This window comes from Chanodichthys erythropterus, chromosome 22 (genome assembly GCF_024489055.1).
Source record: "Chanodichthys erythropterus isolate Z2021 chromosome 22, ASM2448905v1, whole genome shotgun sequence".
NCBI classification, from domain to species: domain Eukaryota; kingdom Metazoa; phylum Chordata; class Actinopteri; order Cypriniformes; family Xenocyprididae; genus Chanodichthys; species Chanodichthys erythropterus.
The window spans coordinates 26,926,206-26,951,892 of record NC_090242.1 but is presented as its reverse complement, the minus strand read 5'-3'; the positions used below and the strand labels follow the sequence as shown (position 1 = coordinate 26,951,892).

General features: G+C 35.5%; 2 protein-coding genes across 2 annotated transcripts in view; both read right to left on the bottom strand.

The window, feature by feature from the left end:
• The window catches only part of zgc:100829 (uncharacterized protein LOC445149 homolog), a 35,982-nt gene extending 19,163 nt beyond the window's left edge, over window positions 1–16,819 (bottom strand). Inside the window, exons 1-2 of the mRNA XM_067375207.1 lie at window positions 16,682–16,819; window positions 1,858–2,127 (exon numbers count right to left, since the gene is read on the bottom strand). The gene's annotated coding sequence lies outside the window, so the exon portion shown is untranslated. The remainder of the gene's footprint in view (window positions 1–1,857; window positions 2,128–16,681) is intronic.
• An 88-nt stretch (window positions 16,820–16,907) lies between these two features.
• puraa (purine-rich element binding protein Aa) lies at window positions 16,908–21,950 on the bottom strand. Its single transcript, XM_067375208.1, has 2 exons — window positions 21,809–21,950; window positions 16,908–17,849 (listed from the first exon to the last, which is right to left on the bottom strand). Exon 2 carries the CDS (start codon window positions 17,773–17,775, stop codon window positions 16,912–16,914), a length of 864 nt encoding a protein of 287 aa, XP_067231309.1. The 5' UTR covers window positions 17,776–17,849; window positions 21,809–21,950; the 3' UTR covers window positions 16,908–16,911.
• Window positions 21,951–25,687: the final 3,737 nt, after the last annotated feature.

Genomic DNA, 25,687 nt, shown 5'->3' with positions numbered 1-25,687 from the left:
CTTTCAGATTATGTGTAAATGTCAATTTCAAAAAATTTGACCATTATGACTGTTTTTTTGGTTCAAGGTCACATATATGTGAGAAATATTAACTTGTATGTGTGTGTGTATGTGTGTGTAATCATATATATATATATATATATATATATATATATATATATATATATATATATATATATATATATATATATATATATATACATACATATATACAGTGTCCTCCACAAATATTTGCACCCTTAGTACTTAGGATTTTCAATGCGTTAGCTTTTTTCTTATACCCATTTTCTATTTTGTGAAGCTCAACAATCTTTTGCTGCGCATCAGAACTATATTATTTGTTTTTTTCTCATTGTGATGAATGATTAAGGGGACTTGGCCTTTGTGTTTACACATATTTGTACTCCTGTGGAACAGGAAGTCATGGCTGCACAATTTCATGCTCTTAGTCACCCTGGTGTGCTAAAAAAATGTAAATGTGAATGGGAATATACTTCAGAGATATTTTACTCAGAAGAATTTCTAGGTATTTCAATAATTGTGGCAAACATGTATTGGAGAAAAACATTTATTTCATAATGAGCTTTTTCCCCCATTTTCAATTCTTTTCCTTCAATGAAAGGTTAGAATTTTGTGAATTTTTTTAATGAAAGATCAAAAAGATAAACAATGCATGTTTTGCAATTTTTTTTTTACAGCCATCTTTGCTCATATTTACTAAGGGTGCCAATAATTGTGGAGGGCACTGTGTGTATATATATATATATATATATATATATATATATATATATATATATATATATACACACACACACACATGTTTTTTATATATAAATATAATTTGTTAAATTTATACATGCATGTTGTGTATTTACATATACATAAAAAATACACAGTAGACACACGTATATTATGCAAATACAAACTTTTATTTTTTAATGCGATTAATCACTTGACAGCACTAAATAGAATTTAAAAAATAATAATTTTATTTGTTTTATTAAAAAGTTAATATTTTTTTCCCTTTACAAATTTTTAGAGCTGTTAAATTTAAAGATATTAATCAAATATGTTAAATGCATTTCCTCCCCAAATTTATTGGATTTTATATAATACAATTATCTACTTCTAAATATTGGTCCAAAATCATAATATTAATTGTGATTATTTTATAGTTTTATAATTATTACTGTATTATTTAGTCATAGGTTTTAACAATAGAACAAAAAAAAAATCGTATTATAATTATAATACATGTGAAATTACTTTAACAACAGGAAGAAAAAAATACACTGTCAACATAACACAAAGTAGTTTTAAAATAATGATATTAGTATTATTATAAAGAATATTTTAAATAATGATCAGCTTTAATATAATGCTGATTATCACATTTTTTACTTGACACAATATAAACATTTATTTTACACATAAAAATACATATCCGCCTTTGTATTTTAGTAAGGGGGAATCAGACACGTTTCCCAGCTCTTTTTTAGGCCTGACTGGGGCTTTCCTCAGGAACGAAAGTTGACTTATGTTGTCAGCAGCTCCCACTTCCTTTCACAATATACTTCTGCTCTATTTTAACATCGTCTTATTTGGGCCACAACTGAACTAGCATGCCATGACCTCTTTAAGAGAGACAGCAGGCGTCTACAACTACAAAGAGATCCTATTATATACAAGGGGGAAAAAGTACCACAACAACAGCAACTGTGACTGAGACAAAACACTTGATGTCTTCCAGCCTACATATTTAAGTCTAATGTCTAGTAACGTAGAGAAATATGGTGGCACACGGAAAGGAAGTTGGAAAGAGAAGAAAAAAGCCTTTGTGAAGTAAAATGTACTCACAGCTGGGTGCGGACGCTCCACGGCAGACTTTAGTAAGAGGGAGAGTGAGCGCTTCTTGCCTTTGTGTGTGACTTAGCTGCTGACATCACAGCATTCCATAGTCTCTCTCTTTTCTTTTCTTTTGCTCTCTCTCACAAATGAACATTACACACTGTCCCTTGCCTTCGCACAAACACACACTTCCCTTCTGTTCCTGTAACTCTCTTAGGCTGGAGGGAAACTCAGGAAGCAGACCTCAGCTGTTGGCACCGCAAACGAAGTAGCAGCATCCTGTTTAACAGAGACGGGAGAGATTTTGGGAGAGAGGAGGAGGGGCAGCTAAAAGGAGAAGAAGAGAACTGACACATAACTTAACTCTTGAGTAAAGGAATTTACAAGAAAACACTCAAGAGGATGAGTCCATCTTCTCATTACTCAGCGTCATTTCAATGCCAAAAATAAGACACCACTTATGCAGAAAAATAACACGCATCCTCCTCTATGAAATTTTACCAGTGATTACACATACATCTAAATCAGCAGAACTTCCACTTAATTTATTTCCTTAAAAAAAAAAAATCGTTTATTGTAAATTATAGTAATATAAACATACAGGAAGGAGACTGATTTACAAGCTAAACGACACTAAACTTTCAAACACGCAGCAGATGTTTACTCTAATCACACACCAGAGGGCGCCCGAGAGTTTGTCTATACCGATTTCATTACTGTAAACTGACCCTCATGATAAAATACTATAAGCAATTTATAGTAAATACTAGTGTTTTTGGACCATACTATAGTAAATTGTAGTATACTGTATATGTTATATTTACAACACTTTGTTAATTAATGCTACAGCATACTGTAGTATAGTGAACTGATAAACTGTAATAGTATACTTTAGTTTTTACTACATTAAACTGTAGTGTATTGTATTATAATATACCCTACCGTTGTAGAAAATTTAGTACAGTATTGGGTATTTTTTTATATTACTGAAGTTGTTATATTACCACAGAAACTATAGCCTAGAAGTACCACAACAAATTAAAGGGTTAGTTCACCCAAAAATGAAAATAATGTCATTTATTACTCACCCTTCATGCCGTTCTACACCCGTAAGACCTTTTTTAATCTTCGGAACACAAATTAAGATATTTTTGTTGAAATCCGATGGCTCAGTGAGACCTCCATAGCCAGCAATGACATTTCCTCTCTCAAGATCCATTAAAAACATATTTAAATCAGTTCATGTGAGTACAGTGGTTCAATATTATTATTATAAAGCGACGAGAATATTTTTGGTGCACCAAAAAAACAAAATAACTACATATAGTGATGGCTGATTTCAAAACACTGCTTCATGAAGCTTCGCAACATAAATGAATCAGTGTATCAAATCATGATTCAGATCGTGTGTCAAACTGCCAAACTGCTGAAATCACATGACTTTGGCACTCCGAACAGCAGATTCGACACACTGATTCATTATGCTCCGATGCTTCCTGAAGCAGTGTTTTGAAATCGGCCATCACTATAGAAGTCGTTATTTTGTTTTTTTGGCGCACAAAAAATATTCTCGTCGCTTTATAATATTAATATTGAACCACTGTACTCACATGAACCGATTTAAATATGTTTTTAATGGATCTTGAGAGAGGAAATGTCATTGCTCCCTATGGAGGCCTCACTGAGCCATCGGATTTCAACAAAAATATCTTAATTTGTGTTCTGAAGATGAACAAAGGTCTTACAGGTGTGGAACGGCATGAGGGTGAGTAATAAATGAATTTTCATTTTTGGGTGAACTAACCTTTAATTCAAGTACTTTACTATATGGTTCTAAAACACTATAGTATAAATTACTATAGTATTTTTTCATGTGGGGTGTAAAGGGTACAGTGATACCTTTGGTTAATTGAAATAATAACAATAAAGAGATTGTCACACAAACTTCTAGTCATATTTGAAATTAATCCAGACACTCTGGAATTTAGGATTTTCCCCCTTATTTTTTTTTATTTCATTATTCTCTCTCAGTTCTTATAGGGTGTCTTGCAGGTGACAGCTTTCATCTGCAAGTGTGTACCCTAAATAAGATGTTCTTCTGAAAAAAGGCAAGCTGCATTTGCTTCGTCACTGTTTCAATACTGAAGTTTAATCAACAGCGCCATCTACTGGTTTTCGACGGACGGTCTGTTCTGAATGGACATAATGTTGATTTAAAAGGATAGTTTCACCAAAAAAAAGAAAAAAAAAAAAGAAAAAAGGAAGTTCTGTCATAAATGACCCACCCTCATGTCGTTCTAAACTTATACGACTTACTTCTGTAGAATACAAGAGAAATTCTGAAGAAACATTACACAGCTCTTTTCAAAACATGAACAATTCATAAGGACTATGATGTTAAGATATTAAAAATAAAAATGTGCGAGTGACACCTAAAAAAATTAATTTCACTTCCTAATTTATCTCAACCACTAACAGGCCGCCCATGACCCTGTCGCCGGTTCACCACTGTTCCTTCCTTAGACCACTTTTGATAGATACTGACCACTGCAGACCGGTAACACCCCACAAGAGCTGCAGTTTTGGAGATGCTCTGACCCAGTCGTCTAGCCATCACAATTTGGCCCTTGTCAAACTCGCTCAAGTCCTTACGCTTGCCCATTTTTCCTGTTTCTAACATCAACTTTGGAGGACAAAATGTTCAGTTTCTGCCTAATATATCCCACCCACTAACAGGTGCCGTGATAAAGATATATATATATATATGTGTATATATATATATATATATATATATATATATATATATATATATATATATATATGTGTATATATATATATATATTACACAATGTTCTTTGAATGTTTCTTAAAAATAATCAGTAAATAACATCAATTTAATTTGAATATAAACAAATTGACAATTGGGTCTATAAATCTGAATCTTTTAAGGAAAATGTTGGAATAATGACAAAAGTGAAGTCTGGCCAAATCAGCTTATCATAATTTATTGACAATATTCAGCCAACAGATGGCGCATCTCTCAGATGAGAAAAACTCAACGACTGTCATAGGGACTTTATTAGCGGTCTAAAAGAGACATTCAGGCAGTGCATTCAAATGTTCAGTCCGTCCACCAAGTGTGCAAACTATAATTCAGACTTCTTCACATTGTTGATCTGCTCAAGACACTTAAGACTGAAGCACAGACACTATTTGCTGTTTCTAAGTACAGATGTTTAGGAACAAGACACATGCTAGATGTAGATTCTTCCAAAAGTTCACATTTGTTAGTTCACACAGAGTGTCACTGTCAGCTACATGAAATCTTAAGAGACTAAACAGAGACTAGCTCAATATGAAGGAGCAACTGATGAAAGACTTGTGCTCAGGACAGATAACCCAAAACTGGCTTCTTGATGAAAGAACCACACCTAACACAGAAGTAGGTCACTACTGACTCATATGAGACACTTAGAGTAAACATTTGGACATTTTGAAATGAGAACCTCAATGAAAACAAACAGAACTTCAAATGTCCCGAGAAGTGTTTGAAATCGCATGTTTTCTGTGTTATTTTATTATTAGTCTGTTTTTATGTTTATAATATTAAAAATTTGATTTATTTTATATTTTTAGTGTTCATTTTATTTTTAGGTCTTAGTAATCATTTTTCAGTTTTTTTTTTCCCTAAATATCAGTTTAAGTCATTTTAGTACTTTAACTTATTTAATTTTCATTTAAGGTTTCATCAAATATATTTTGAGCTCTGTTTAAATTACATTTTAATTAAAGGTGCAATGTCTAAATTGTAGGAGGATCTATTGACAGAAATGCAATATAATATTTATAATCAGTAATCAAATCAAATTGTAATCAGTTACTGATTCCAAATTACCTGACAAAAATTGTAGTTAGTAACGTAATTCATTACATTACACATTCATGATAATATAATCTGGCTACTTTTAGAATACTAAACTCATTTATCACATTGATTTGAATAGGATAATCTTGTACCATATTGATATAAAAATACAAAGACAAAGAAAATATATTCCATTCTTTGTCAACAACATGAAGTGTATTAAATATTACATTAAGTTAGGCTTTTTCCAGACTGGGGTTTGTGAATTTAATGAAAAGCTATTACATAATTAAATTATTAAAACGTAACATTTAAAATAAATAATTTAAATATAAGCAGCAATCGAAATAAAACGTACTAAAAAAAGATAAAAATACATATTTTTTTTTGTTTACCTGCATGTCATGTGACCATTAACTGACATCAACGAACTGTGAACTTACTTTTATTATTATTATTTTAATGTTATTATTGGCCTAACGTATTAACTTAAAATCTCAGGAGGTTCAGCTGACAAAAAAATTTGGGAATCCCTGCATTGCATATGAAATGACGTGAATTTGTACATTTTAATGTGTTTTAAAGACAAAAGCCTGCCAAAGACAGTAATACGTGGTTAATGACTCACTGAGTCATTTTTATTATTCAAATAATAGCCTAATTAATGTGTTCATCAGGAGTTGATGCAATGCTGCAATGTTGAGAAAACACTTTTTAAAAGAGAAATGATTTCTGTAAATCTAGTGATCAAATACTGTGTGTGGCTCTCAGTTTTCAGTGATATAGTGGCTGGTCTGTCTGTGCAATTCCACAAATCTGGAAGAACTTCTGAAAATATATAGCTAAACAGTAGACTTTTTAAAAAGAAAAATTTAAAAGATTAAAAGTTGTAGTGGGGAGAATCAATGAATTTTGAATAATTTACAGCCATTGTGGGAATAACATCATGTCATCAATAAAAAGTAACTGTAATCTGATTACGAGTATTTTAAAATGTTATATAATCTAATTACAAGTAGGCCTACTTAATTTTTTGGATTCTGATTATGTAGCCTAATCCAGATTACATGTAATCAGTTAGCCTACCAGCTCTGATAATATATATAATTATATGTTTTCAGTGGTCTCTACATACACCGCGGGTCCCCTGACATGTTGAGTCGCCATTTTGTGCCGGCATGTTTCTACAGCAGCCCTAAACGGACAAACTGCTCTACAGAAACCACAATGTATTTGTCCTGTGTTGGCCACCGTAGCTTCTCTATATTGCAATTCGCAACCTCACCGGTAGATGCCGCTAAAATTTTAAAGTTTAAATGCCACTGCTTTTGTCATGATCTGACGTGTCATATCTTTTCTTCCTCTTTTAGAGTGTCTCATTCGTTTCTTGTCTCTTACCTGTTGCTTGTTCTTCTAAGCTTTCGGTGTTTTTTGTTTTGTTTTTGTTTTAACTGGAGACTTCTAGATCTTTAGTTAGCTCTCAAAGTTTTTACGTTCACTATGAAATTAAAAATGATCTACAGTCGCAGACTCGCAGTCGTAAGATGGCGTCAGTTGGCTATTCCAAAATAACAGTTTTGCACCATGACAAAAAGTTGCTGTTATGTACCTAAATATTAACTTTGCATTGGTCCTCTGTGTAACGTGAAAAAAAAAAAAAATCAATTTTAAATTAATATAGCATCAGCGAGCAATGTGACATATGCTTGCATTATATAATCACTCCTCGCGCATTCTGCTGTGTCATTGTTGAAGCTGTCCATTTCATGAGTGTTACAGAGCATCGCCATATCTAGTTAATTAAAACAATTCCAAATTAGAGATTCCACCTGCCAAAAGAGGTAAATCTCAGACTGCGCCATATTTAAAATTGTGTAGCCCTACCAAATATCAGTGGTGTTTATGCAATACCTTGGGAAAAAAACTCGCGTTCGCGTTCCCTTTCATCTCAGTCCCGCGACCGGGGTTAATAAACCAATCACCTGAACCTAAATACCACGTGACTCTCCTCTAGCTCACTGGAGACGTCAAGGCAACGCTGAGATTCTGCTAATGACGCCACAAAAACTTGCTGACCTCCAACTGTTAAAACCCGAAGAAGAAGAAGGTTAGCTAAAAATGCAAAACGCGGGAAATCCTGATGCTGGTCTGTTTAAATGGAAGCATGTGGAACAGCTTTTTATTGGTGTGGGAATGTGTTACATCATAAATGGACGGTCTGGGTACTTATCTTCAACATTCGTTTGGGAGCTTTTTTATAAAAGAGGTTAAGGACAGCTTTGTTTCAGGTAAGTTTCATTTTACAGCATTTCACTTTTTTTGGTATGATAATATAAGAGTCATTACACGAAACCGGATTTGAGACCCTCTGACCTTTTTCAGTGTATTTTATCTATAGGATCACCAAAATTTTTGTTTTTTAAAACGCGTTTTTGTATTAATTGAAATGTTTCCTTTAATAATGTTTAAAAACATGACATACATTTTATCTTTATATTAGAAATTATTTAGTTTTTTTCAGTTGACACCACCTATCTTGTCATGTCCCTCAAGGCCTTCTATGAAAGTGTACTTGGGATATGAATAATAAAAAGTCCATACATTTTGCCATTCCCATAAATATCCATCTGTGTTTTTTTGCTGGTAATGTTTTTTTCTAAGTAAATTCATTAAAGTTAGTTGAATTCTGTCTGAAATGTTCAGAGCAATCATACGAATACTGATTTTAGTTCAAATTCTGAAGTTAAGCCTTTGATCAAAAATAACGAGGTTGCTGTCACAAAAAGTGCTCATTTCAGGCTTCAGTATAGCAAAAGTGTGAGATTTTATGTAACTTTTATATTTGCAATTACTGAATTAGTGTGAGGGACATCTGATTAATAGGAAAATGTTGATTTTATGACAAAGACATTTTATAATAATATTCAGAGAGCTCCCATAGTGTCCATAACTTAAAATAATGACCAATAATAATAGTGATTTGATGCCTGAGATGGGAAAATATGTTTTTCTGGAAGTTAAATATGTCATTAATGTTAAGGGGTGTTCAGAAAAGTAATACATTTTGCTAAAAAATCTAAAAATGTGTAAGTCCAAATTGTACCAGTTTCATGGAATGACTCATAAACATACAACATTATTTACAGTATTGGATTGTTGTTAATAGTTTTCTTCTGGAAAAAGTATAAACATCACATACACCAAAAAAAAAAAAAAAAAAAAAAAAAAAATGGCAGTCAGTGGAGAAAGATCCTTTTTGTAGCCATATGGTTATTATGGTATAAACAGTGATGGGTAATAACTGAATACAAGTAATCTGGATTATGTAATCAGATTCCAAAAATTAAGTACTTAGTAATTAGATTATATTACATTTTAAAATACTTGTAGTCAGACTACAGTTACTTGTCTGTTGATTACATTATTACATAGGCTATTCCCGCAATGGCAAATTATTCATATTTCATTGATTCTACTTCTTTGCTATATTTAAAATGTTCATTTCTACAAATATCTTCTGCTTATATATGTTCAGAAGCTCTTCCGGATTTGTGGAATTGCACACACAGACCAGCCACTAGTCATGTGACTATAACTGAAAACTGAGAGCCACTCAGCATTTGATCTCTGCATTTACAGATATCATTTCACTTCTACGACGTGTTTTCTCATCATTGCATATCTAATCAAACTCCTGATGAACACAGTCATTATTATTTAAATGATCACTTAGTGATTCATTTAATCATGCATTACTGTCTGGAAGGCTTTTGTCTTTCAAACACATTAAAATGTACAAATTCATGTCATTTCAAATTTACATGCAATGCAGTCTTTTCATTGAACTCATGAACCCCTGCATTTCCTTCACAAAACCCAGTCTGGGAAAGCCTGATGTAAGGTAATATTTAATGTACTTCATGTTGTTAACATGCACAAAGAATGAAATATATTTTCTTTGTCTTTGTATTTTTATATCAATGGTACAAGATTATCTTATTCAAATCAATGTGATAAATGAGTCAGGTCAAAAGTAATCAAAAAGTAGTCAGAATACATTACCTTGAATGAGTAATATAGATTACAATTTTTGTAATGGAATCTGGCATCAGTAACTGACTAATTTTTTTAAGTAATCTACTCAGCACTGAATATGTAAAGATGGTGATACACAAGAAGTAAGTAGCACCAGTATGTTGCCATGTGCTAAAGTAAATACAGTTTGGCGGCCATTTATGAAAATACTTGACTGCTCAATGCTTGAATAATCAGAATCAACTAATCCAGAGAGCTGTGTAGTAAAAATGTACAACAAAATCAATATTTATCTGGCACAAAACAAAGAGGCTTTCATTCAGAGTGAACTTAGAACTTGATTAATCTCAGTAACATCTTTTCACCAATACAAGTTAATAAGTCACTACTTTTAGAATCCATTTTTTTTTTATTTTTGACTGTTGTAGAACAAAACTATAAAGTCTCCTCAAGTCATTTTAACCACAGAACTTTTTTTGTTACATTTGAAAATGCTAGGTAAAAAGGTGATATGTGTATTCAATGTTGTTTTCAGAATAACGAAAGGTGGAAAGAGTTCAGAAAACCAGTCATTATTTTGGCAGTTCCATTCGGCGGTGCGGAAATCACACATTTCACCTTTAATGGTTCATTGCTTCAAAAAAGAAAAACTACTTTGTTCTTGCAAGGTCAGACAACGACACTGATTAGTTTATTAAGTGGTGAACGGGGAACAGAAATGCTGCTATTAAAGGGTTCAAATGATTCATAACCTGAACATCTGCATGTGTATTGCTTATAGTGGTGCACTTGTGTGAATGTTCCTTGAACATCTTCAAGGAAAAGTGTGCAACCCATATTAAACATGGTAAATTTGTATTGAATAGTTATACTATTTAGTTGTATTACCGAAATATGGTGCAGCAGTTACATTCTGCATTAAGAAACGGGATGTTCTGTTATATCAGTCTGACAATATGGGAATCCTAATCTAAAACAATAAAAAAAGAGATGTCTTACAGACATCTGTTAGATCTTACGTGACATGCTACTTTTTCTTGTCTCTCCAGTACAGCAGAAAGCATTGTAATATAGGGGAAATGAAATGATGAATAATAAATGAAGGGTAGCAAAAAGAAATGTCAGGATGTTAACTGTAACAGGATGAGTGACAGACTGTTTTACAGTGACAGGATGCACTAACTCAACAACAGTTAAATCTGTGGCATCAAAACACAGTTCTATACTTGCATAATCTTACTGCACCCCTAAACGTATGTACTTTCCTAAAGGAAGTGCATTGTATAAGTAGAAGAATTGGGATGCAGCCTTGGTAGACATCATTGCCATCATGCCTTGATGGTACATTGGTAATTTGATGACAGCATCACCTACTGGTCAAAATTTCATAAATCAATGGATGCGTCTCTATCAGCTCCCTAGGTTGTGAACCAGTATATTGTGTACACTAATTCGGGCACTGGTAAGGACAGTAAGAACCCTGGCTCACTACACATTGGGACACTGATGGCTCTATTTTCAGCGACATGACAACCTCCTCATTGTGCTGTGTCACTACTGGTAGAGCACAGATATCTTTCTGACATTGTTTATTTAAAGTTGGCTACATTATGATAAATATTTTGATTGTGACATATACCTGCAACATTTATGTTTATGCAAAAATATAATTAAAGGTTTGCGTGTCATGTCCATGTCATGTTCGCGTGTCATGTCTTTTAAGATATTTTAGATTTAGTCCGAGAGTTTTCTTTCCTCCATTGAAAGTGTATGTACGGTAGACTGTCCATGTCCAGAAAGGTAATAAAAACATCATCAAAGTAGTCCATGTGACATCAGTGGGTTAGTTAGAAGTTTTTGAAGCATCAAAAATACATTTTGGTCCAAAAATAACAAAAACTACGACTTTATTCAGCATTGTATTCTCTTCCGAAATCCTTTCCATTGAATTGATTCCATTGAATTGATTCCACTGAATCCTTTCATCTGTCGGCGTTGGTATTGCACTTTTACGTCGTTGTTTTTGGCGATTAGGACATCCGCGACATGCACACTTACGCACCATTTTAAAAAGTATAGCAATACCAAAATACAAACAACGTAGAATAGCTTGAATACAGCGTGCGTTTCTCTCAGACTGTAAACGAAGCTCGGGCGCACCGGATAACACGTCAGCAGCATCTTACGTCAGCAGCATCACTGCGTGAACCCGGATTGACAACAGACCCGGAAGAGAATACAATGCTGAATAAAGTCGTAGTTTTTTTTTATTTTTGGACCAAAATGTATTTTCGTTGTTCAAAAACTTCTAACTAACCCACTGATGTCACATGGACTACTTTGATGATGTTTTTATTACCTTTCTGGACATGGACAGTAAACCGTACATACACTTTCAATGGAGGGACAGAAAGCTCTCGGACTAAATCTAAAATATCTTCAACTGTGTTCCGAAGATGAATGGAGGTCTTACGGGTTTGGAACGACATGAGGGTCATTAATGACATCATTTTAATTTTTGGGTAAACTAACCCTTTAAAGGTACATAGTGAGCATCAATGCTTCCTGGTTTTCATGGTGCATTGTGGGACTTTTTATACCGTTTCAGTGCACTGGAAGGATTTTGCGATTGAGACAGCCCTTAAAATATCTGACTCCCTGATCAGTGCCCTAACTACTGAACTATAGGGAGCTGATTGAGACGCACCCATGTAAATACAGTGTACACCTGTCCCAAGTCTCTTTTTACATTTCTGAGGGCATTTGTAATTATTATTTTTTCAAGTTTAACCCTACATCTTTTTGAACTGCAAAAAAAAAAAAAAAAAAAAAAATTATATATATATATATATATGAAACAAAGTTTATCCAGTACCTGTTAGCACACTTAAGTGGTTTCATCTAAATGCATTTATTTCTCCAGAAAAACAAATCTGCTGATGAAGATGCCAAAACAAACATTGAGGCTGTATCTTGGAAAAGTTTTTGTGCGTTGACAAACATTTTATGTATCGTTGTCACATTGTTGCAATGCCCTCATAATATCAAATAAATCTAGTTAAAATGTTCAAAGTTTTAAATAATTAGAAGAGCTGTGCTGTGACCAAAACAATCTACGTGATCATAAAAAGTAAATAATGTGCTTATAGCCTTGTAATCGCTGCTTGCAGCTATACTTATTATAATTGTTAAAGTTGTATTTTGTTTTATTTGATTTATGATTGCCCAACCAGACTTTTCATAATCAACAGAAGCAGTTGTTTTCCATATATGTGGGGAAACGCAATGAGAAGTGATTTACAAAATAAAACCCTTTTACAAATTTAAAAAAAGGTCAATTTTAGATCCATAATTTACTGAAAATGTTCATGTAAAACTGTAAATCAAATTCCATCACAAGGACAATGGAAATGTGTTCATAATTTAATCTTTCTATGCTTTTTAATCTACGTAGCATAACCTTACCCAACTCGGGCCATTTCACATAAAGATTATTACATGTAATTTCAAAACCAAACTACTAGCACTTTTTAAAGTTAAATTAATTCAAGACATTCCTGCAGCACAGTAACATGCTAATAGTAATGAAGAAACATAAATAAAACTAAATGAAATAAAACTAAATTAATGGTTTGTTTAGCAAGAACATAAGAAATCTGGGTAACATATATATAACATATATAATAAGGTTCATTAGTTAACATGAACTAATAATGAACTGCACTTCTACAGCATTATTAGTCTTTTTTAATGTTAATTTCAACATTTACTAATATTAAATTCAAGCGTTGTATTTGTTAACATTAGTTAATGCACTGTGAACTAACATGAACAAACAATGAACAGCTGGATTTTCAACTAATGTTAACAAAGATTAACAAATACAGATTGCTCATGGTTAGTTCATGTTAGTTAATACATTAACTAATGTTAACAATTGAACCTTATTGTAAAATGTTATCCGAAATCTGTTATACCAAACAGATCAGACAGATTTTTTTTTTTTTTTACAATGCATGACATGAAGAGAACAAGAGAGCCATTTCAGTTGAAATCCCGAGAATCTGCAATATTTTGTGAACTTATATGAAGATTTAGTATAAGGCACAATAATGACAATTATTGAAATTAAACTTCTTGAATTGACAAAGGTATACGATTTTTCAAGATACTGTACATTCAACAGAATGACTTTTGAACTGCAGCTCAAATAGTATCAATTAAAAAACAATATCTAATATTATTATGGTTGTTATTCTGAGAAAGACCCCTTCAGTCATACTGTAGTTTTCTACCTCATTCTCAGCAGCACTGTTCTGAAAAATATGAGATGATAAAAGACCTGGATACGATCACACATCCACAGAAATTGTAGTGGTATTGTTAGTGCACATTACATTGGTTAACCACTAGAACCAACCAACAGTACCCATACAGGAAAAGGAGATTGCATCAAATGACATGTTTTTACAGATTGGTTAGCCTGCATGCTTCAGAATTCTGTTCCTTCAAAAGTGCTACATCAAGTGTGCGTACACAGAAAAAAACTTCATTGAAGTCAGAGCCACAATATCAACCACTATCTTAACTGTTTGACACGAGAAAAAGAAACACAGAAACATTGGTATTGAACATTCGTTTCGTGAGAGGTGGGTAAATTAACATTTCTTTTTATTTTTTTTTTAATTTTGTAAAATGTACATAAATTATATTTGACTCATAAACGCCGAATGAGTAATTCGGTGAACCTCTTTGCAAAGGGAAGGAACATAAGTTAAGAGATAAAGAAAGAGAAAAATAACGTCACAAGGCATTCCTTGTTGAGATAAGTTTCAAACAAACATTGGTCAAACATTTTTCTCCAGCTGGGAAAGCAATGTGCTACTGAAGACAGAAGAGGTCATCACACACCTTCATCGTTAGAATCATCCCATGTATGTACTTGAAGGGAAATTAAGGATACATATTCATTGCCCCTAACCCAAAGGCCTTCACGCCCCCATTGTTTCATGTGACCGTTCCTGTAACCCCCAACCCTTCCAAGTCAAGAGGAACAGAGATGAAACGGGGTGGCAATTATGACATGAACGTTCACAAAAAGTGCAGACAGGATATATAACTGCTATGTGTTCACTTCACCTGGGTGAAGCTTGTTCATTGAGAATGGTTTCTTTTCCAGATACAGATCTTCTATAAGTGCAGATAAAGGCTTTAAAGAAATAAAGACCTTTGAAATAAACGTGGAATTCAGCCACATGCTTTTCAAATATTAATCATATATTTAATTGATATACATATATTGCCAACATTGGCACGTTCAATATTGCACACAGTAATGAAATATAGCACTGGGAAGAGGAAAAAAAAAAAAAAGTTTCCAAAATGACAAATTACGTGAAGCAACACTGAAAAGTTGGGGGGGGAAAAATCCTGGCCACACCCCTACACTAGGCTTTCGGTCTGTGACAAAGACACATTACTGCCAAACTACAGAAAGTGTACCTCACAACAAAAGAGTTTGTTGAGAGCCGCTAAACATTTTGCCTGGCACAAAGCATTTGAAAAAAACTAAGGGCTTTTGTCAAGTTGGGGAAAAACGCCTAGGTGGTTTCGGAGTCGCACGTTGTGATCAGAACCTGCAAATAATGATTCGCTTCTCAACCGAAAAGACCATGAGTTATGCAATAGCATACAGGAGGGCCAGGGCCAAACAAAACCAGACGAGAAAAGAAAAAAGAGGGAGGGGGTGGGTGGGGGAACCCAAACGAAGCACCAACCAGTGTATAAGCATGCGGAGTCTGTAAGGCACCAGGATGTTTAATGCTGAAGAGTATGCTCCCCAACAAGTTTCATTAAAGTCAGGGTCTCCCAACACAAGTCCTCAAGGGCCCTCACGGAAAAAAGGGCTCGACGTCTGATCAAACAAGCGTTGATATATTATCTTATGTACACGACTCATTCTTTGAAAGAAAAACGAGTATTAATTCAACTACCTGACCAAACGTTACTGACTTTATGGACGTTGAAACCATTACAGAAAAGAGTCCTTGAGGACGAACATTGAGAAATCCACCTCAATGTGGCTGTGTACAGGTTAACATGCAACTACAGCATTCCTTGGCGCCACTCATCCTCTCATTGGTAGACTAATATATATTTCTATATATATATATATATTTATATATTTAAACCCTTTAACAGATTGTTTGTCAAATCCCCACTAAAAACGTGGGTTGTTTTCTTCTCCATTGAAATATATCTGATTCACAAAATCATACTTTGTATGTTTTTCTACATGAGCATTTTCATACGATTCTTTGTATCGAGGGGTCCGGTTTCGGTTACAAAAATGTTTGAGAGCTCTTTTTCTTCCGTTGTCATTGCTCTAACTTGTCGAGTACCTTTTTTATACACTGCATGACAACGAGACACAAATACATAGCATATCATCTGCATGACAATAACTTCAATTAAAAAAATACACTGGTAATACTCCTCAGAATGTTTGCGAAGAGGTCAACTGGCACCTCCTGCACACAGCGACCTCTCCACTGACCTCTGTACCTCTTATCAATCAACAGGTTGATTTATTTTTTGTGTTCTTCCCCCCCATCAGGGTTCCTATAGCTAGCCCTCAGGTGATGCTTGGAATATCTAGTAGCCTAGTAGCATGGCTACCACGACAACCTCTTCAAAATTTGGATTAAAAACAAAAACAAAACTAAAACATCTGATTTGTGCTGAAGTCATTAGCATAAAGGAATCGTTTCCTCGTAATCTCGGCAATAACTCCATTGCAAACACTTCTAGAATATCTTGGAACGTGTAAAAAAGTTCTCGGTTAATAAGGGAAAGAAACACTCAGTTCTGTTGTCGTCAAGTAAGAAACACAGTTCATATATAATGTTATTACTTGGTTTAGCAGCCGCTTACTGGTATTAATGGTGGGTAAGTGGATGTCATCCAGCGATGGGTTTACTGTCAGTCTGTGGAGGTTTGTATTTTTGTGGGTAGTGCTCCCTTGGAGTTAAACAGTTACTTATCTTTTATGTATCTTTCTGTATCTTTTTTTTTTCTTTTCTTTTCTTTTCTTTTTTACAGCAAAGTACGTATAATTTCTCTTTAGGTTATTCGGATTATTTTTTGCATGTTTCCCTCTACTATCAATCCTCGTCCCCGTCGTCGCCGTGCATCTCCTCTTGCTGCTGCTGCTGAAGCTCGCATGCCCTTTTTTCCCGCTGTTTCTCTTGAATCTTTTTCATTTCGTCTGCGTATTTACAGAAAGTGCTGCCGAATTTCGACCACACTTTGTAGGGCACTGTGATAGAGTTGCGATAGGTGGGCTTGACCTCGCTTACCCTCATGAACACCCCGTACTTATTGGAGCCCACGTCAAAGAAAAAGCGCTTGTTGTCCACAGTTAACGAGGTTCCCTCGGGCAGTTCCGCCGGCTCGTCCTCCACTCCGTAGTCGTCGATGAGTTTGGCAAGAGCGTCGCGAAACTCGATAAGTCCCTGGGCTGGAAGAGCGATGGTCTGGCCTTGCGTGGATCCCAAACCGGGCCCCCGGTTGACGGTCTGCCTGATCCTCAGAAAGCGGCCCCTCTGGTTCTCCTTCAGATCCATGTAGTACTTCCGATTCTCCCGGACCAGAAACTCACTCTTCAGCGCCCGCCGCGGCTCGTCCTGCGCCACGTCCGGATTGCTCGGCCCTAACTGGGCATAGTGCTCGATGAAGTCTCCCAGGTAGTCGCGGAACTCGACAGCCACAGACATGGAGAGAGTGAGGCGGCTCTTGTTTCCCCCGGCCCCGACTTCTGCTATCTTCAAGAAGCGGCCTTTCGCGTTCTGCTTTACGTCTAGATAGAAGCGCTTGTTCTGGATGTCAACCCGCTTCGAAGCGAGCTCCTGCGTCTCGTGCTGCAGCCCGGAAGCCGAGCCCGCCCCTCCTGTCACTGGGTGCATGGAACCGACACCCGGGCCCGTGGCTGCTCCTCCCTGCTCACTTCCACTGTCTCTGTCCGCCATGATGCTGCCTGCCTTCTCCCTCTGTCTTACTGCAAGCCTACTGCCAAGCAGCCACGCCACCGCTCTCGCGAGATCTGAGTGAGGAGAGAAGACGAGCGCTGTTCAGACCAGTGCAGATTCCGAATAAACTCATCGTAGGCTACACAAGGTCTAACGCTGCAGCCGTACTCTCTGATCACACACTAGCCTATGTCTGTCCTGAAAGATGATGATAATAAATTCACTTCAGAGCGAAACTTTATTATTATTGCGTTCCGAGTGCGTGCAGCCTTACCGTGCGTCTTAATATATAGGATATTTTTCACAGCCGTCGATTTTATAAACCCTTTTTTATTATACACCCTTTGTTGAGGTGTTAGTATTCCTCTAGTTATTATTATTATTATTATTATTATTATTATTATTATTGCTATATTAAGCGTATTGGCTAATTTGAGTTAAAATCGGAGATTATGCCGAATTTTCTACATCTGAAGTGATAGAAATTGATCTAATTCTTTAAAATATTGCTCATGGATCTCGTTCGAATTTACGAATATTTAATATTTAACTTTTGCAGGATATAACCTGGACAACATAAAGGACTTTTAAGAGCGGTTGTGCTTGGATAGACTGTCATGTAGGCTATTTGTCAATCATCCAGTTCGGCTTTTTGTCAGGGCAAAAATAAATATATATATATATATTATTGGAAATATATATTTTAAGATGCATTCGTATTGATGCAATATGCTTTAAAATGCTATATGATGTTGAACTAGATTCAAGTTTTTGAGGTGGTTGGATTTTAAAGGCATATGTTATGACATTACACGTCCTGTAGGTTTATGTTACTTATCTTTTCTCCAATAGCCTATTATTTTATCTATATGTTGCTGTATACATTTATACCAGATGCAAATCATTTATTATAATCATCTATAACATACCCGAATTTTTGTTGTTTTGGGGTTGTTCACCTTTTATTTCATTATAGAAAATATGTCCTTTAAATAATAATAATAATAATCCGAGGTTTCTAAGTAAATAACCCACCTTCGCCTGCATGGGTTTGCGTGAACAGTCTTTTGTGGTTATATTTAAAGGCCTGTTAGAAGAAAACAATGTAAAGGTTTAATTTTAGTATGAATTAATGTAGCCTATTATGTTTTCTAATTTACACTGATATGTTTGTGATAGATGCTTTCTTACCAAAGCGGTTTACAGGAATATCCTAGGCTATGTATGTGTTGTGTGATGGTTAAGCAGAAGAATACATCTCGAGCTACTAAAACTATATACATTTAATAAGAACACTAACACAGTCCATGCAGTTTGTCCCAATGCAGCTATATCGTTTCTCAGATATTATCTAGTAGCATTGCTTTTATAAAAATATTTATTTCGTATATGCATATGCAATTGAGTAATGTATTTCAGACAGTAGTTTATATATATATATATGTATGTATGTATGTATATATATATATATATATATATATATATATATATATATATATATATATATATATATATATATATAAATACTAAACTAAACGAGTATAATGATATTATTCAGTCAACTACAATAACTAAAATGCATAACTAAAATGTTAATCGAAAATCTAAAGGCCTTGTTCTTTTCTTCCGCACAAAACCCTTTCATATGATTATTTTTAAAATATTTGGCAATGTTAAACACAATTAAATGATGCATTCGTTTCTAAACATGTTTTTAAATCAAATTGTTTTATATTATGTTACGATTTTTATCAGTTATTTGATTATTTGCGTGTATTCCGGTAGCTGTGGTAATATTGCCTAAATATTCAAGCTTACAGTTATTTTACAAAAACATCAATCAAAAGTAGAAACTGGATAATTACGCAAAAGTTTTGAATTAATTTTCTTTAACTGAATTGAAAGTTTTTTATTTTAATTGAAATAACAAGTATTAGCCTAACCCTATAAAGTGATGACCTTTCTTTTTTTTTTGTAAGCGTTTAATATTTTTTTATGCTGCAAGGATGATCGATTCTCTTTAATAATTTAGTTTAAACGATTCATCTCTAAAATAATTCATCAGCGTGTTCGTTAACAATAAGTGAAACTGTGATAGACTTGTATCGGTTTCGACGAGCAGAACGTGTTTCAGAGGCGAGACTGTACAATGGAATATTCTAATAATATTTTTACTTTCACAAATATGCTGTGCACGTATAAATATCACGTCATCTTTAATAAACAATTTTCGTGTATTTTTATACTAGTTTAATCTTAAAGTTACAGCTATAACAAAAATGCAATCTATAAAAGTCTTCATATAAGAAAGAACCAAAAGTTAGAATATACAATTTCCTAACTAAAAAGTCTGCAATGTAATAACATAGATTAAAATGAGATTGATCTCCTTTTAAAAAGGTACAATTTAGATAACTATACTCACTGATGTATACCTTGGAAAAATAAGTGACTATATATATAAGAAAGACAACATCCACATTATCCCAACAATATTTTAACACTTTACAACAAGTTAACATGAACTAACAATGAACCATACTTCTACAGCATTTATTAATCTTGGTTAAATGTTAATCTCAACATTTAAACATTATTAAAATCAAAAGTTGTATCTGTTCAAATTATTAATGCAATATGAACTAACATGAACATTTTATTAACATTAACAAAGGGGTAATAAATGCTGTAAAAATGTATTGCTCACTATTAGTTCATAGTTAATGCATGGACATTAATAAATGAGACATTGTAAAGTGTTACTAATACTATTATTATTAATGTCCAGTTGAGAGAACCTTGACATGCAGACATTTGTATGTTTGTGAGGGAGGTAATAAGCAGATAAAAAGATGAACAAACAATAACAATAATAATAAAACAATAAAGAACATGCAGCGATTATGCACGCCTTGAGAAACAAACTCTAAAATACTTTAAAAAAAAAAGTGACATTCATAAATGCAACATTTAGATAAAATGTACATTACAAGACAATTTATTTTTCAATGTTTAATGTTTCTTTCTAAATACCGAGCACACGCCAAACACAAACAGCATTCACAGACATCCGGCCTGCAGTTAGAAAAAATAACTTGTAGGCTATTCAGTTGCTTACACATATGCATTTCTATTCTAGCATATAATGCTTTAATAAATAAAGTGCATGTAATTATTTTTTATCATGCGAAGATATTTTAATATGCAATAAAATAAATATATTATAAATAAAAAGCATGTCAAAGAAAATTAGGTAACACTTTGTTTTAGTGTCATTGTTACGTGCAGTTACTATAAAAGTAACTAGGCTATACATTATGTATAATTACATGCAATTAACCCTAAACAACCCCAAACCCTAATCCTAGCCCTATAGTAAGTACATGTAGTTACTTAATATTACTCAATACTTAAATGTGTAATTACAATGTAACAAAGACATTTAAAAAAAAAGTGCAACCGAAAATTATATTAACTCATGGCTAACCATTTAAAAAAAAAAAAAAAAAAGTTAGTGGCCTGTTGCTTGCTAGAAGGAAGTACTGCTTAACTCGTTATCCTTAATTGAAACTTGACAGTTTTGTCATTTGAAACTTATAATGCAAGTGTAAACTCGTTTTCATGGGCCTAAAAAAAATGTGACAGTGCGTTAAAGACACTGAGTGAAGGAAAGAGGGACTCCAATTCATAAGCGTTACTCATAGGTGTGCTTGTTTTTGGTCAAAGGTGAACTCTGTAAGCTTGAACTCCTAACGGTATGTCACAGTCACACTAAATGGCATTGGATTTGCCGCAACAGACTCGAGTCTGTCAGCTTCGCAGTCTGTCAGCACTGTAAACAGTTAACGAGTTTGCGCAAGCAGTCTGTGATATCTGCCCACGACTGCGAACATTAATTCCGTGGTTGTTATACTGACCAAAAAAAAAAAAAAAACAGTATACCGCAGAATACCATGACATATGATTGTAAAGTGCAGTGCTGTTGCCAAAGTCGCAGACCTCATAACGAGCGACGTGTCTCGGCATATCTTACCCCGCTCAGTCTGCAGGCAGAGCGTTAGCCCCTGTGCAAGCCCTTCGCAGTTGAACACTGTCAAAAACAAAGATGAAAACCTGTAAGCCCTGAAGGCCTACTGTAAACACTGTCGCGGTGCTGCTTCACCGATGCGCCGTTCACAAGATGGAACGAAAGAGCGAGTCGTGGCATGGAGACGGACGCACGCACGAGCTCAACGCTGTGCGCGTGGAGTCTGATGTCAGCACGCTCAGCTGGGGAAAAGCAGGTTCTTGCGCCTCGCACTGTTGCTTTCGCGATATTGCAGCTTGGAGATGCTATTTAAGCTGTCAAACTTGTTCAGATGTTGGAGAACACTTCACGTACATCTCATACGAGATTTATTCGACATATTCTGGGTAGATTCGGTGAGCTAGAAGCTGGAAGTGTTGTAGAATTGAAAACTGGTGGTATGATAACTTTTTTACTGGGTTGTTAAATGAAGTGTTTATGCACCGATTGTGTTTTATTATCTTCCTTATGTCACAGTTCAGATAACTCAGAAGGGCTTGTTTTGTTAACATGTGATACACTAATTTGCACTAATTTTAAAATCTCAGGATCTGGAAAATCCTGAGATTTTAGGATCTGGGGGAAAAAAGGGGGGTGCTGATAGCACACCTAGCCTACATCTCAGACACGTCTATTTGATGTGAGTGTTTACATCTGGAAGACGTTTTGTGTGTGTGTGTGTGTGTGTGTGTGTGTGTGTTTGCTCCTCTGCAATAGGACGTTTCCTGCCAGATGTCAAATAGACGTTTAGAAGATGTCTTTAAGATGTTTATGATTTAGAATGTAAAACTGACATCTTAAAGACGTCTATCAGATGTTTGTAAACAACCGATGCTTTCCACATGAAGTGATCTTTAACAGACTTCTTGCAGACGTGTGCTTTCTGGGTAATGACTGTTTATTTTTAAGGGTGTAGCAAGTGGAGATTAAACTTATTTAATAAAACGTTTAATAAAAGCGTGATTGAGATGTTTATCATGCTTGATATGATCAAAGGTTTTATAAAGATAGGTGGTTGCGTATAGCCTGCGCGTGTCATGTTGTCTTTTTTCATGTCTTAGTTGTAAGTAGTGTTTTTACAGTATAAAGACTTATGAATAATTTCGTTAAATTGATATTTAGCTATGTAGGCTAGGGTCGCTGGGAGGTCGAGAGCAGCGTTGTTTCAGAACCATGGACAGTAACCGCCGGGTCCGTCACGCGCATCGCTGCGTTTCTAATGATCTATCGGGTTTGAGTTTTGTCTTTGGGCTGGTAATGTGCCTGTGTAAAATGTCTCTTTCATGAACCTACAAGTGATATCGATACTTGTAACTCCACTTCCACATTTCTCAACAACACGAAGTGATCTAGAAGTGTTTGAGTATTGATTTCATTCCACGAAAATGGTGCTGTTTTTGTCGAACTTTTGAGCTGTTATTATAGGCATTTTCCTAACATATCAAAAAAATCGTTCTTGCTGTATAATTACTTGCAAATATAAACATATAGCCATTGACTATAAAAGCTGTTTTTTGTGTTATAGCCTTGATGTTATAGCCCTATGTTATATGTTAACTCTCACAAGTCCCCGTTTATAAAAAAATAATGCACTAAGTAAACACTTTTTTTCAAGATGTGCGGTGCCCTTTAAGGACAAGAATCTCTTCTTTCAGATGAGTTTATCTTCTGTTACTTTATATTTGCCTGTGTTTTTATGTTTGCCAGTAGAAGAAAATCGTGAATAGTCAACCCTGTTACAGATTTATAGTAAATATTTGATTATATAAAAACGTGGTATTTGTAGAAGTATTTGCACTAAACTTTTAATGTCATCCCCTTATAGGGGTCAGCATCAGTTTTGCCAATTTAGCTATTTTGTCACTAGATTTAGCGACTCCTTCGCCCGTTTTGAAACTTTTTTTCATAAGCATAACGACAAATCTAGCAACTTCTTGGACAAACCTTGTCTAGATTATTATCTCACTCACTGATCTATAGTGGAATCGCCATTGTGACGTAATCTAGAGACATTTCGCGATCAGATTTAGCTAATTTCGATTAAAAGCAGTTGGCAGCACTGATCAGCATGATGATATTTTTAATAAATTAATTTGAAAAAAATAATGCATCTTATATGCACGCTTAAAAACATTCTTAGTCTGGATAGAATGTATAAAATTTATAAAAATCACTTGACAGGATAGTTCAAATTGTATTACTTGTTTGAAGAAAGCAATAAGCATCCTATGAGTAGTAAGAACTCAGTAATGGGGCAATTTATGAACTATCACCACTATGCATGGAGCAAAACCCTAACCCTAAGTTACTCCGAGTGATGCTGGTCCTACAACCAAGCGTACTGTTCGTTCATTTACAACCGAGTAATAACGATTTGCGCTATTTCTGACCCATGATTCGCAGTTGTGGCTCTGGCGTCCTGTGCGCACAGAACAGCAGATGTCGCCCTTAGTGAATTTGGAGCTACGCTCCTTTGCAGATCCACAGGTTCAGCCTTCATTTAGTTCAGGATTTAGGTTATTTTATATATCGTTCCTAACTGGTGGAATTCTAATATTGGTCCTTATCATCTCCTTTGAAACAGTCTGTGTTTCGTTCTACCATTCATTTCCACCACCACAGCATGTCTATAAAAGCTTTACCATGTTGTGCGTTTGATGCAGTCTGCTGCTTCATTCGTGATGTTCCTTCATTTCATTTGTTAAAAATGTTCTCACTCGCCCAAGCATCAGCAATGCAACGAATACCAGACGTAGCCTATGGATTTGATGCAACGTCTCACTATATATATTTTTTTTCTTCTCTGAGGCAGAGCAGCGAATGTGACCTGAATGCAGGGCATGATTTAGTAATGGAATGAGACGCAAAACTCATCCAAAGCTCATTCATTCGCACTGTTAGCCATCGCACTCAGAGCAGCGCAAACCTCTGCGGTGCTGTAACGACTGACAGGGAGATTTGAGGCGGGCGCTTCCCTGCACCATACATTTAGGTGTGTGTGTGTGTGTGGGTTTTTTTATTCGATAAGGATTGGCGATGGGAGAGATCATGGATTGACTATTTTTCTTGGGGTGTCGGAGACTAAAGACGCACACGCCGGCGCATGGGCGGTCGTTTCAGCACCCCAGCCGTGAATCTGCCGTTTGTGCGGGGAATCTTGCCCTGATAGATCGGGGTGGCGGACAGAGACGGGACGCGAGGGCTACGGCAAACGCGTTTTATGATACTAAAGTGGATTCTTATAACGTTTGTGCTGAGGGGATATCGAAAGTAGCCCTAATAGTTTACTGCAGCATTTCACATTCGACTGCAGTGGAAGATACACAGCAACAGCGGCGAGTAGGGCGCGCTCACCACTGCAATTTCGGGGCAAAGATTGACTGGCGGCGTCTTGCGGATACCTGCTCGTGTCTTTGGAGGAGGCAGCGTCCACGACTTTCCCTGCATTTTAGGATGCACTTCGGCAGAATGCAATTGAGGGATCTGTATTAACCCAGCAGCATTACGCCGTTTCCGGTTCCCAGCTGGTGTTTCCCGATTGCAAATCTATCGGAAAAAAGCAGCGGATCCCGATGGCATGGACACTTACGCAAGGTCTGCCGCGCCGCCGTGCTACTGGAGCCTATTCGCAGTCTCTTCAGCCTTCAACCCAGCTCCACCGCCATCGCCCCGCAGCCCTGCCGCAACGCGACCACCGACCATCGAGCCAAAGCAGGCGGCATGAGGAGGCTTGATTCGGTACACTTATCCATGCTGCTCATCGGGGTCTCCTTCGCCTGCTACTCCCCGAGTCTGAATTCCCTGCAGGACCAGGCTTACAGATCCGCCGTGGTGATTGAGGGCAAG

Bases quoted from the DNA above. Each gene is read 5' to 3' on its own strand.
- puraa (XM_067375208.1), bottom strand. From the start codon at position 17,775: ATGGCGGACAGAGACAGTGGAAGTGAGCAGGGAGGAGCAGCCACGGGC.